This window comes from Clarias gariepinus, chromosome 11 (genome assembly GCF_024256425.1).
Source record: "Clarias gariepinus isolate MV-2021 ecotype Netherlands chromosome 11, CGAR_prim_01v2, whole genome shotgun sequence".
NCBI classification, from domain to species: domain Eukaryota; kingdom Metazoa; phylum Chordata; class Actinopteri; order Siluriformes; family Clariidae; genus Clarias; species Clarias gariepinus.
The window spans coordinates 17,860,781-17,874,767 of record NC_071110.1 but is presented as its reverse complement, the minus strand read 5'-3'; the positions used below and the strand labels follow the sequence as shown (position 1 = coordinate 17,874,767).

Here is a 13,987-nt window from a genome sequence, read left to right as displayed (position 1 = left end):
TTAAACTGCTCCACTACTGTAGCTCACTCAGCTCCTGATTCTGTATGGGAGACAGTTCCTTTCCTCTCGCGATTAGCCCATGGCCATGCTCGACAGACAAACTGAGCTGAGATGCCTGGTATGGTTTTAATGCACTGCTTTACATGATACAGCTCAGTGCTTTTGCGTTTACCAGTTCTTTGTGAGATGAGGAGATGAAATGGGGGGGTGAGCTTCTCTGTCAGCCACCATTTTATTTGGCCCAATGAAAGCATTGTGTGCACATTTCAGGGCACTCACCATTTCATGCTTTACGTTCGAAGGGAGCAAAGCACAAAATACATTGCCACTTTTTCTACCACTTCAAACAGCATGAGTAACTATGGCTGGTGCCACCTGTTTGCAATTTGGCTGATCCACCTGAGGTCTAGGTGCAACATGTGGATCGCAAGCACTTAAAACCCTAATGCACATTATGGTCTTGAGCAGATCATACTTGTCCACGTCCACATAGGAAAAAGAAAAGACGGCAAACTTTGCCTCACCTATGAGTGCCTCTCCACTCATGTTCAGGCCACCCATTCTACTCCACAGTCTTTTTGAATGTATGAAGGAACACCTCTATGTTGTCATGCAAACCCTTTGAGAGCTGGTCCAAGAGCACCTGCTGTTGAACGCTGGTTTCTAGGAATGTCCTAGACATTCCTCTCGAGATCTTTGTGGGCTTGGTTCTGTTCCACTCGCCTGCATTCTCCACCAGTGTCACAGGTTGGAAAGTGGAGAGAAAACACAGGAACGAGGTTCCACAAGCACGAACGGTCTTTATTTAGCACAATGTTCAGCAAGAAAGGTTAAACATGATATATGCAGTACTGTATATGCAGAGTCATTGAGTTCTGAAGAAGAACAGTGGTTTTAGTGGCCATCTGAAGTAAGTGGCATGGATTTATGGGGCGTAACTCAGTGTAGAGTCCACTGGGTTGCGATGGAGCATGTAAAGTGAGTCGCATAAAGCAGATGGCGTGAGGCAGGCAGAGACAGAGGCAGACATGTACACAATGCAGGCAGCTTCCGGAGTTTACGGAGTCACCAAAAACAGAGGACGCATCTAAGTTTAGACTTATTATTTATATGGTATACTCACCAGTCAAGCGTGGGCTGGCCAGTTTATACTGTAGGTCGATGGGCGACATGAGAATGATAAGCGTGTGTGTGTGTGTGTGTGTGTGTGAATGGTTTGAGCTAGAAGGTTTTACTAATGTGCGTGCACTGGCTGTCAGAGCATGGTAATATAAACCTTGGAAACACTGTCACAGAAAATATATAATCGATTTAAGCATTCAGCAGCACAGCTGTATCACACTATTCAGTTTACACAATATTTAACATTATTTAAATACTAAATTCAATATCCGTCCCTTCAGACCAGTTCGGGTCACATTTGGGAGGGAAAAAATGCCATCTGATGTATCTACATAACGCTCCAGAAATCTTGATTAGCTTACTCAAAGCATCTTTTATGAGTGAGGGGATTGACTGTCATCCGCCTATCACAAATTTATGCTTAAAAATCCAAGCCAAACATACATAATGAACTGCCCTATTTCCCAAAGACAAAAACACATATATTATATATGAATGGGGAGGACATTTAATAGTGCCCTTTAATCCTACAGAAATCACAAAATATCTTTTTAAGCGGTTCTGATCAGACTAATTATTTTTCTTTGTCTTTCAGCTGCTCCCTTTCAGCAGTCGCCACAGCGAATCATCTGCCTCCATCTAACCCAAACCTCTGCATCCTCTTCTCTTACACCAACTAACTTCATGTCCTCTCTCACTGCATCAATAAATCTCCCTTTTTGGTCTTCCTCTAGACCTCCTGCCTGGCAGTTCAAACCTCAGCATCCTTTCTGATCAGACTAATTAATGAAGGTTTATAGTTGTATAAAAGACCTAACACTCAGTCAGCCTCTGAGCTGCAGCTACTGCCACATAATCAATGTGAAAAATTATGTTGATTCATTTGATTTGCTGCTATGTAATTGTTTTAATGAATTAGTAATGACAGCAAACCAAATGCCTGCAGTAACAAAAAAAATGGAGGAAGTGATTCATAATGGATCTAAATCATGTGCCTAAGCTGATAATTAATTGCAAATGTGGTTAGGTAACTCCATCAAAGCTTCTTTCATTCACTTATGTAATGAATAAAAGCAATGTAGCACAAACCTTTGTTCAGGTGTGAGCAAAGACAATGGATGAGTAAAAAAACATACTCTAGTCATGCAAAAATGTGTAGAACAGGGCAATGCAAAGGCCCAAATGTTGCTATCATATAAATATTGTGAGTTGCAAGTTTCCACGAGTTTATATAACCACTGTTCACATCTACAGTTTATAGGTCATGAAAAAAGAAAGACAGTGGTTAAGTTTCTCATTAATTATTGCTACGTTGACCTCACGTTTAACTCAAACAGCATTATTTAGGCCATGTAGAGTGTTATACACACAGACACCCACACACACACACCCACACACACATGCCTAAATAAAATATTGAGACACCTGAGGCATTTAGAATTGTTTAAACAACAAACTGGACAATAATGAAATGCTGCATATCTCCATTAAAGCAATATTACATAAGTTTTGACAAAGCAAATTTGCTTGAAACAAACGGGGAAAATATCTGCAGATTGCAGCCAAAGGTGTGTATTAAAATACTGGAGATTTCAAAACAATGAAACACCACATATGGAATTATGGAATTAAGTAACAACTTTATGACACAAAGGTCAGTTTTTCTAGAATAGTTCTTACAATACTGCAGTCACTCAGGAGTTCAGGGCTGAAATTCTTGGAAACAGCCTCCAATAAGGAAAGTTGACTCCATATTAATTTAAACATATCTCCCTTTATACTGAACTTCCAGCCTACTCCTAGCAGTATGATGGCAAATAAATCCAGGCTATCCATTATCACCTACAGTAAATAACGATGAATTTCCTGTTGAGTTTGGTTCCTCTCAAAGTTTCTTCCTATTGCCATGTCAGGGTTTTTTTTTCTTGTCACCGTCCCCCTTAGCTTGTTTATTAGGGACAATCTGATCATTTTAATTCATACACATTTTCACACACCTTACATACTCATTTTCCTAATTTGCTTTTGATTCTGTAAATCCTTCTGCAACAATGACTTTTTGTTAAAAGCACTATATAAATAAAGTTGAATTGAATTGAAGTTTAGTATTGTCTAGTGCATTTGCATTAGATTAACATCACCTCAAATTAGAGCCATTATGAAAGCTTTACAGAGCAAAAGTAGCAAAAACATCTCATTATAAACTGTGATTATTGCATATTTTAAATGCATTCAGCATTGTTTTACAATGTAAAATGAAATAAAAATCAGGAAATAACTTGAAATTAGAAGATGTGTCCAAATTTGACTGGTACTGTATAGTACATCTTAAGGAAATCTGTCTTTTCTGGCAACATACTAGCCTCGATTTAACATTACTACAAATATTATACCAGCAAATAATTAAATTCAGTCCAGATATAAGATTGATGCGAGGATCCTGAATTTTATGAATGTTTCCTAACAGTTGTCATATCATCCAGAATGATGGTGGTGCAAGCAGTGCAATACAGCAAGGGTGCAGGGTTACTGTTTTTCAATGCAAGACATTGATCTACAGGGACAAAAAGGGAACATCCAGGATGTTTTTAAAAAGATTTAAAAACTGCATTATTTGCATACTTAGGAATTAGGCTGATATCAACCCTCTTCAAAATAACACCATCATTAAATTAGAGCCAGCAAAATAAATGTTAAGAGGGAGCCTCTAAGAGGGAGAAATGTACAGAAAGAGAGAAACAGAGAGATAAGAAAATGATGAACAAATTCTGGACACTGGAATAGAAGGACACTAACCTCGAGCATCAAAAAACTCCTCATCAGAACTATCCATAGACTCCTGGGAGATATGCTCCATATGCAAATTAAAACCTGTGTCCTTGGATGAAGTCACTGCAGAGAGAGATGACAAAGAAAAAAAAAAGAAAACTGTGTCAGTAAAATTAACAAGCATTGTATTTTTTTATTATTATTTATTTGTAATAACAATAAACAAATTTAAGTTGTCATTTATAATTTGTTTGTGCTAATTTTAATGTCCTTATGTAGGATCAGTATACACCAAATGCCCCTAATGTTCTAGCATATGTGCAGCATTTTACTTAAATTGAAAAAAAGTTGTTGTAAAGTTGCAATCATGATAAATCTCAAACCACAATTTACATTCATTTACAATAATTATGATCATTATGGATTAAACATGCTTTACGTTATAGAAGAGCAGAACAAACATGTTCAGAGTGGAACCCCTTTCATTGGCAACTTGTATGACTTTCGGCTCATTAAACGGATTAACATTTGAATTAAATTATGCTTCAAAACAAGCTGCTAATTTATTTAGTAAGTATAAATCACTGCTTTTTTAAAGACAAAAAGGTGGAAATGTTTTAAATGCTTGAGTACAAATAGGTGAAGCTTGTCCATGACCCATGTGTATATGGGTCATGAGCAATTGTACCATCTTGGACTGTTTGCTCGTGCTTACACACACGGATTTTGTGCAGTCTTGTGTTTCTAGTTTAGGCTAATTATGTAACATTTTGTGTAGTTCTGTGGTTTATAGTTCTGGGGGAGCATTGTTTAATCTCATTGTGTAGGGTTAGGGTTAGGGTTTTATATATATATATATATATATAATCTGAAAACTGCATCTGAGATTTAAAAATATAACATGTAAGAACTTGGTTTGTATTATACTGACTTTACTCACATCAAACCAGATAAAACATATGCAATACTTGAAATGACTTGTTCAAAATACATCTTCATGTTTACGAACTAAAGTTAACCCCTAGGCCATGTTCAGACTGCCAGACCAAATTTGATTTTTGGAGTATCCACATTGGAATATGTTTTGAATCTGATTGCTTTCATGCAGTTTTAACATTTAAAAAGCTGCATATTTTTGCAAAAACATATTAAGTGGTGGTTTGAAATCAGAATCCTATCGGATCCCTAAAGATTTGTCTCCTAAAGATGTGTCTCTGTCTGGATGCTCTACCCACTCAATTTAGAATTTAAACTGTCCATGACATCACTTGCAACACAACTCAGAAGTTTAAGCCCAAACAATTACGTGGTATGGACATGGAACCATGGCTGAAAAATGTGCAGGTAGATGATGGAAGAAATGGAGCACGACTAGAAAGGGACATGACCTAAAAGTGACATTCTTAAATGTCTTGTGGTTATCTGTCTGTTTTAATAAGCCACAAGCACTTGATGTCACACACCACACATGCTACAGTGTACAGTACCCACAGAACCTTTGTTTTGCCTGCAGCCTAAACAAGGCCTTCAAATCAGAGGTAACTAATATAACAAAGAAAAATTTCGCAGCACCTCTAGTTAACAGTCACACACTATGGGCAATTTGTATTTGGACGATAATAAGCCTGTCTTTGGACTGCGGGAGGAAACCAGAGAACTCGGAGGAAAACCAACAAGCACAGGGAGAACATGCAAACAGCATGCATGATGTGGGAATGGAACACAGGACGCTGAAGGTGCAAGGCGACACTGCTAACCACTAAACCACCATGCCAACACACACTTCCCACAAGTCAGAAAAATATTTAAATAATATTCTTTGGAAAATAAGATTCTTTGGAATGCATTAGTGATACATTGATCTACAGTAATGGTCTTCTATCAAAGACTCAGACACTTAAAATCAAAAAGTGCAGCTACAGTCTTTTTTAGGAATATGAATGGTATGTTAACTTTCCACAGTAGAGGTTTTACACAGCATCAAGATCAACATTAACTCAAAAAATTGTGAGAAAAGTCCAAGTACAAATCATAAGTCACAGTTTCAGTTAAGAAAATCACTTCCAACCCATATTGAAATGCACTCACCCACGTGTCCAAGGCAACATTCTTTTATGCAAAGCTTATACCTCATTGCATTAGGATAGAGGCATGACTGGCAAAGAAACGATGGCTCTGATTCTGTAATTGAGAATCTTATCACTTCCCTCATAAATAAAAAACAAGACCTGGGACCCCATTGTCCTTTCTCCCTATCAACTATAATATAAAATATATAATATTTTTATGTTAAATAACACATTTTCTATGTTTGCTACCCTACACTGTGGGATTATTTAGAGGAAATGTATAGAGAGAAATGAGGAAAGCACTGATATTAAAATGAAATGGCTATGTGCAGTTTATATTTTTATCCATAAATCATTGTACAAATGCAGCATATGTATTAGTACCCCCGGCAAATCTCTTTAAAAACACTCGTTATATTACACTGCAGCCGATTCAATACAAAGATTTATAACGGCAGCACTTCCTAACAACTTATTTTAGCTGTCAACTTCCATAATGCCATGGAGTATTTTTCACTTTAGTAATTTTTCTGCCTCAGTGAATGGCCATAGGTACTGTGGGCAGGGGGTCCTGCCTAGACATTACTAATAGTATTACAGTCGTTGTAGTCGGTGCACTTATCAGTGTCATATAATGTCAAACTGAATGATTAGGTACATAATGCTGTTATAGTATAAATTGAATAATGGGACTCCAGTCACTCCAGTAACATAATTTTTTATGTTTTATGTATCCTGCGTACAGTCGCAGTTGGCCTGGAGCCTACCATGGAACTCAGGGCACAAGGCAGAGGAGATCATGGATGGGGTGTCAACCCAGCAGGACAGAGACACACACACACACACACACACACATACACACACACAAAAAAAAAAAAAAAAAACTTGCAAACTCGACCAGAAGTCACCAAGTGGTGTGGAATGACAGCAACAAAGAGAAGATTTACAGGACAAAGCCTTACGCACTGGAGGACTTGGAGGCACGGAGGTTCTTAGCAATATTCCTAATGACTTCCTTCAGAAGACCATCCCTGGCAGTTTGATGGAACTGGTTGACGCCACCGGTGCATACGTTGAAATTTAAGGATTCGCTTTCATTTACCTACTGTATGTTGTAAAGTACATGCACAATTTGTTTCAATAAAGTTGTATTTGAAATACAGACTTTATTACAAATTTTTAATACCTAGTTACTGTATATTGGCCTACCCTAGACTGCCACCATAATACTGTTTTTGGATCTGTCACGGCCACCACACAAATAAAAGTCTGTCTTCACACCTTTAATCATTAAATGTGAAATCGCTATGAACAAAATGTCCATAGTGCTCTGTTGTGTCAGCAGGTTTCCAGTGTAATGCAACACATGTAAATCCCATCTTGCCCAGCCAAAGAGCAGCAGCTCCAAACTCAGAATATTGCCAGATGACATGGCAAGTGTGCATCTTATCATCTAATCAGCTCATGTGTGCATAAATTTGTAGCACTGGGCAGCTGGCATTTATTGCAGCAATTTTGACAGATATGCGATCATACTGATATGAGTAAAAGATTCACAAAAAGAAGGAAAAAAAGCGAGCCTAAGATTCTGTGACTGCACACACATCTGCACAATTTTAATTCCTCAAACATTTGTTAAATGACACTGTTTTAAAATGGTCATTTTAAGTAAAACTACTTTGTCCATGGTGTCATTGTCCATACTTCCGAGCCATTGTGTGTAAACCACTTTATTCCCAGAGATACGTGGGTTAAATAATTAAGCGCTGAAATGTTTCTGGTTTTAGTTTACTGGCCAAGCACGCATTCTGCTAGTGACATCAGTAACAGTCACTCTTTCTGTCAACCTTCAGAAACAACCCTGTCTGCTAAAAACAGACCTGACTGACACTCACCTTCGCTTTTCCTTTTATTAGCTATTCCACAAAGGTGTGTGTTTTCTCCCCACTGTCAGTGTCAGTAAATTTGGACTAAAGCACGTCTCGGTATGTTCGGCAGGCAGCCTTAGGATGTCCCAAGTGTTGTTCTGTCTGCAGGGAGCAAGAGCCATGAACGGTTAAAAGATGGCTTCTGTTGATTTACACGTACACACATGCAGGTTTTAGTAGTGTTCAGACATGTTCAGACTTCACACAGACCCTCCCAGTGTGTGTACAGAACCTGATGTTTGACTGCTTCAGCACACACATTTCTGTTCACTGTAACGCCTCTATAATGAACACTGTGTCATATCAAAACATAGTCTTCTCACTGGGCTCCCAAAGGGCTGCTGTCAATGTGACATCTGGTGGCGAGTTTTTTAAAAAGTTTTTTTAAGGAAAATAAAGTTATGTCTACAAAATTTTTTCAAACTGTTCCAATAGATTTCAATATTTTAACACTACAAACTTTTTCAAAAATGTGCTTAAAGTAACATTATCTTTTTAAAGAACTATGCCCATTTTATGTATTTTTTTTTTAGTTCCCTCCATTTTCACACGCTCAAAAAGCATTGGACAAACTAATATAATTATAAATATTGAGATTGTGGAAGGTGGCACGATGGCTTAGTGGTTGGCATTGTCGCTTTAGTTTGTGGCCTCAATTTGTTTGAGGTCAGGTGACTGACTCAACTATTATAGAACATCCCATTTCTTTACCTTCCACAGCACATTTTGGGCCATTATCTATCTATACTGTGAATTACTGTTATATCAGTTTTGTGACATTTGACTGAATCTAAGCAGAAATTATAGTTATATAAACTGCAGATTTTGTCCTGCTACTTCTCACTGCATTTACATAATCAGTAAACACCAGTAATAATAAAAAACTTTAATGCCCTAATCACTAAGCTACCCCTGACACCGAGTGACCCAGTTCTACTGGCAGCCATGCCCATGCCATAACACTGCCTCCACCAGGTTTACCAGATGATGTGGTAACTAAAGCCCTTCATTTCTTTCTCCATATTCATCCAATCATTCTGGGAAAAGTTTCTCATATCAGAACTAGGCAGATGTTAAGGTACAAATGAAAAAAATCCTTTCAGGAAATGTCTCTTTACTGTAACCTATAAAAAATATTAACCCTATATCCTCCAGATTGTTCTTTACATAGCAATACTTTGTGAAACATATACACCCTAAAAAATGCTGGGTTAAAAACAACCCAATCTGGGTTGTTTTTAACCCAGCTGCTGGGTAACTATTGGACTAACTAAATGCTGGGTTAATTTAACCCAGCAAAATGGGTTATTTTTTTAACCCAGCAAAATGGGTTAAATATTCAACCCAAATGCTGGGTCATATTTAACTATAATGCTGGGTTAATTCTACCGCATAAATTGGTCAAACGTTCTACCCAGATGTTGGTTCATTTTAACTGGAATGTTGAGTTACAGTAATTCTACCTCACAAATGTTATTATTATTTTCATGTTTTACAGTGAATCTGTAAAAAAAAAAAAAATACCCACGTCTATTAAACAGTTAAATTACTTTGATATACTGGTTTATTACAAAAATTTTTTTTAAAGTTTTGCAAACCATACATATATGCAATAAACAACATCCTATTAAATGTTAATCGAAAAAACATTTATTTTTCAAAAGCACAAGAACAGATAATCAACAGCGATATCATTACCATACTATTACTCACAAGGGCAGAATGGAGTAAAAACACAAATAGGCTGAGGCAGCTTCTACAGAGCAGGATCTCTTTGTGACATTAGATATCTTTTCTGCAGAACAAAACTATTCAGCCCTGGTTCCGTTTTAACATACAAACACTGTCTATGACTTTTCAAGTAGGCCTCGCTATTTCATAGCAACATTACAAAAAGTCCTATACAGGTGCACACTACTTTAAATAGTTAATGTCAAAAATATAAAATGCCTTGAAGCACACATCAACCGCCCCAAGTAGTGTGCATTGCTCCAGAGCCTGTCCCACCAGAATGACGAATGCCTGAGAGCAGCGCTGGTCATCATCTCCCAACGTCAGGATGTACAGTAGGGGTACGGCCTTGACCTTTCAGCCTGCTGGAGGTATTTCACCATGTTGGTGCCAACCTTAGAAAGAAAATGAAAAAAAGTTAAAAATTTGTTAAATAACAAAGATTAAACTGAACAAGACTATCAATTTAATGTGTAATAGGATTTATACTAAATAAAAAAATGACAAAGCTAGGGTATAGGTAACCTGAAACAAAAACATGGACACAGCTACTAACAAAAATAAAATATGCAAAATAAGCATGGCTTTTGGGATAAAGCTCATATATATATATATATTTTTTTTTATTTTTTTTTTTAGTCAGACTAGTTGATCTTGTGGTCTGCGTTGATTTTAAGCTAATTACCGAGGAGATGCATTGTCATAGCTGGTGTCATACTGGCACATTACAATCACCCAAATATTAATACTTCCATCTAGTAGTTATCTGTACAGCTGACTGATAGTTAATTTAGCCTGAGTCACAAGCAACTTTGGTTAAAGAGGGCTACCTGGTTAGCTTACATGCAGCAGTCATATTTGCATACTACTTGCCAAATGGGGAAAGGTGTAAAATATTGTTATAACTCGGGAGAAACGCGGGCGACTTTTGACCGCGGAGTAAATTACTAGATAGTGAAAAACGGGAGGTTAGCAGGTGTGTATATTTGTGAGAGGGTCAGTGTTTTGTAACACCCCAGCATTTTATTGTCTCAAACAGTGAGATTAATAAAGTTCTAATGTTAACTAAATGCTAGCTTCATGCTAATACTACAGTTACAGTTTCGTCACCCTGCAAACATTCTACAGAGAAAGATAAAAAGCTCAGACATCTTATCCGTTTCCTTCACACACAGGTGGGGTTCTTTGGCTAACTATAGCAGCTATTGTCAGTTAAATTATCTTACCTCAGACCAGCCTGAAAGTTTAAGTGTAACCTTAACACGGTAACAGTAATAAATCTCACATATAGTAATAATATTTCAGTCATATGTGACTTAGGTGAGTGAACATGTGTATACAGACCTTGTATTTAACGTCATTTTCCCTTAAATGAACCGTCATCAGCGGTGTGGGAGCTGAAGAGAGACACGAAGCTCTAACTGACAGCCGCTGAATCCACCGGTGAACTTTGGGGGAGGAGCCAATCAAACCTCAACCCAGCAGCTGGGTTACACAAAAACTACCCAACTCTCTGTAAATAACCCAGAAAAATGACCCAACAGAGGCAACCCAGCGCTTGGGTAGAAAAAACAACCCAGCGTTTTTTAGAGTGTAGTTTTTTTTTTTTTTTTACTTTACCAAGGAAATTATTTTGTGATACAGGACTTTAGTTTAATTTAGTTTTAGTTTTATTTAATAATGTACCAGATTGTAGATTTGGCTCCTAATCTCCTACTGTTAGTTCTCTGATAGGCCTGTTTTGTTTTTTTATGCTTGAAATTATGCCTATTTCATTTACATCAGCAGCTCTTTGGACAGCATACTGAGTAGTAGTACCATGTGTAGTTACCAAATGCAAATGTAACACTTAAAATCAACTCCAGACCTTAAAATACTGATAAAAACAGATCACATCTGGCCATTAAACAACTTCTTTGTCAATTATCCAATTACCTTTATGTTTGTAAAAATGGAGGCTTTTTAAAGAAATGACTGCAGTTCGTGTGCAGGTTTGGAGGTTTGGGGGAAAAAATAGAGACTGTTTTACTCACTCTTGCAAACAAATTACATTTTAGTGACTTTTATTCTGTCTTATGTACCTGCACACACTGACCTGTGTGTCCAGTCTTATTTTTATTTCATTACTCTTTCTTGGTACTAGCTTTTTATGGAGCAAAAAGAGACAGACTACTTAGCTTGGTAACAATGCACAGGTGCAAGCCATTACATGTTACCTGCTGTTTCACCTTTATCTTTCTATCTCCAGGTGCCACTCAATCTATTCCTGTTATGTTGAAGCTTTAAATGTATGTACCTTTTTAGCTATAAAAAACATTGTAAAAGTTTTTTTTAATGTTTTAAAAATATATGTTTTTTTTTTAATCCAATTTTAAAAAGGCTTAAATTATACCTTATCTTTTAGGAGTTTAATGGGGAAGCTTCAAACAAAGTTTTCAACAGAAATTTGTTCTCAGGTGTGACTAGTGGGATTAGATGGGTTAGGTTTTGAGAAAAAGGTTGCATTTAATCACCGGCAGATTGTAATGAATTGTATTCCCAAAAGTTATAGCCTACTTACACCATTATAAGCATACAATATGAGCTATATTGGATTTATTCCTTAGGGGGAAATATCAGCTAAAATATAATTAACTCTATGGCTAAAAGAATATCTTAGAAGTTCAAAGCTCCAAAATACCTGCCAAGTTATAAAGTTATGTTAACTTTATGTGTGTAAAGTTATTGAATAGGTGTGTGAGGTTTCCCAGGATAATTTGGTGCAGGTTTTCATGTGCAGGATGAGCTTAGGCTATTTAAAAAAGGGATTTCCACTTCAATACTTACTTTCAGAAAAGCAATCAGATTTTCGTTTATAAACTATAATAGGACTGGACCATTCATGTCAAAAGTGTTGATAGTGTAAGAATAAGTATTGAGGCAACTTTATAAGCATCTAGTATAACAATATTATGACTATTATACTACACTGATTAATTTATTCATCTTCACTAACTACTTTGTTAGTGGCCATGGTCACAGTGAATCCAGAGCACTATTGGATTCTTGATTCTGAAAGGTGTTTAATTTTCTATAACAGCAGCTCTGACAGTAACACCAGATGCACCATATGACACTGTGATTTTTTTTAATAATATACAGTAGTTGCATTTTTTTTATTTTATATTTAAAAGCTTTCTCATTTTAAGATCAAAAAGAACTTGTGCTGACCAAACACAAAGCCACATGGCAAATCAGCAGTCAAATAGATTTTGCACCAACATACTTACCTCTAAATGAAAAATTCCAAGGACATCTACCAAGGACATGCTACGTCTAAACATGAAATTGTTTAACAAAAAGGTTGTAAACATCTATACTTTCTAATAAATGTTCTTTGAAGGTTTGGTCAAATTACATAAATGGTTTAGGAGAAGGTGAGGATGGAAGAAAAGTGTGAGGCTGAGTGAGATGACATAGTAAAGGTGGGTGAAACAACAAGGATCTCATACTTTTCACTGTCCTCTTTTAAAACACACAGTGATATTACGTTTTCACATTAAATGTATAAAATGTAAATGAGGATTGTCAGGTGACTATTTCATATTGGGGAAAAAAAACTTTGAACATCGAACATCCAGCCAACTTTATTGCAATGAGCCTATGTCTGTAGCTAGCATTAGCTCCAGGATAGCAAGTTACTTTAGAGAGGCGAAACACGTCTGGATGTGAAACTCCACACTGTAGCTGTTTCCCAACAGTATTAAACATTGACTATAAAAGCCACAATACTATTCATTAGTGAAATCAAGGTTTTAATCACTGTTCCCAAACAAGGCTTTGTCAAGGTTTGGTCAAATTTTTATGAATGGTTTAGGAGGAGTTGTAGAAGACAGAAGTGAATAGAAGACAAGTGTGACAACATTAGAGCGAGACAAAAGAAAGTGATCCCTATAGAATAAAAAAGCAAGGCTATTCGGGCCACCCCTCCTTTTGTAATCTCAGAAAACAGCCCAGGCACATCAAACAACAAAATCATTTCTTGATGTACTCATAAATGAAATTTTTTGTCAAAACAGCTACCAATAAACATGTTATTTATTACACAATAATTTCTGTTTCTAAATTTTGTTTTTTAAATTTCTGAATTTAGCCTGTTGGACATGATTACAATGGTCGCTTGTTCTGCAAGCTTAAGTATGAGAGTTTTGGGGCTAACGTTAAAGAATACTAATAAGTGTTATATCAGGATAATGGTGACTAAATAAGTTGGGAAAAAATGTGTTCTTAGTGGGAACCAATCTGTGTATATATATGATCATTATTAGCTTAATGTTTTGTGTTTTCGCCCTTATAATGCCTTTTAATGCTAATAAAATGTTAGCTGTG

At 36.6% G+C, this 13,987-nt stretch overlaps 1 protein-coding gene across 1 annotated transcript in view; it reads right to left on the bottom strand.

Moving 5' to 3' along the window:
* The window catches only part of LOC128533645 (membrane-associated phosphatidylinositol transfer protein 3-like), a 72,920-nt gene extending 64,907 nt beyond the window's left edge, over positions 1–8,013 (bottom strand). The window contains exons 1-2 of the mRNA XM_053507931.1: positions 7,856–8,013; positions 3,919–4,014 (exon numbers count right to left, since the gene is read on the bottom strand). Coding sequence (XP_053363906.1) covers positions 3,919–3,979 — 61 coding nt within the window. The 5' untranslated portion in view covers positions 3,980–4,014; positions 7,856–8,013. The remainder of the gene's footprint in view (positions 1–3,918; positions 4,015–7,855) is intronic.
* Positions 8,014–13,987: the final 5,974 nt, after the last annotated feature.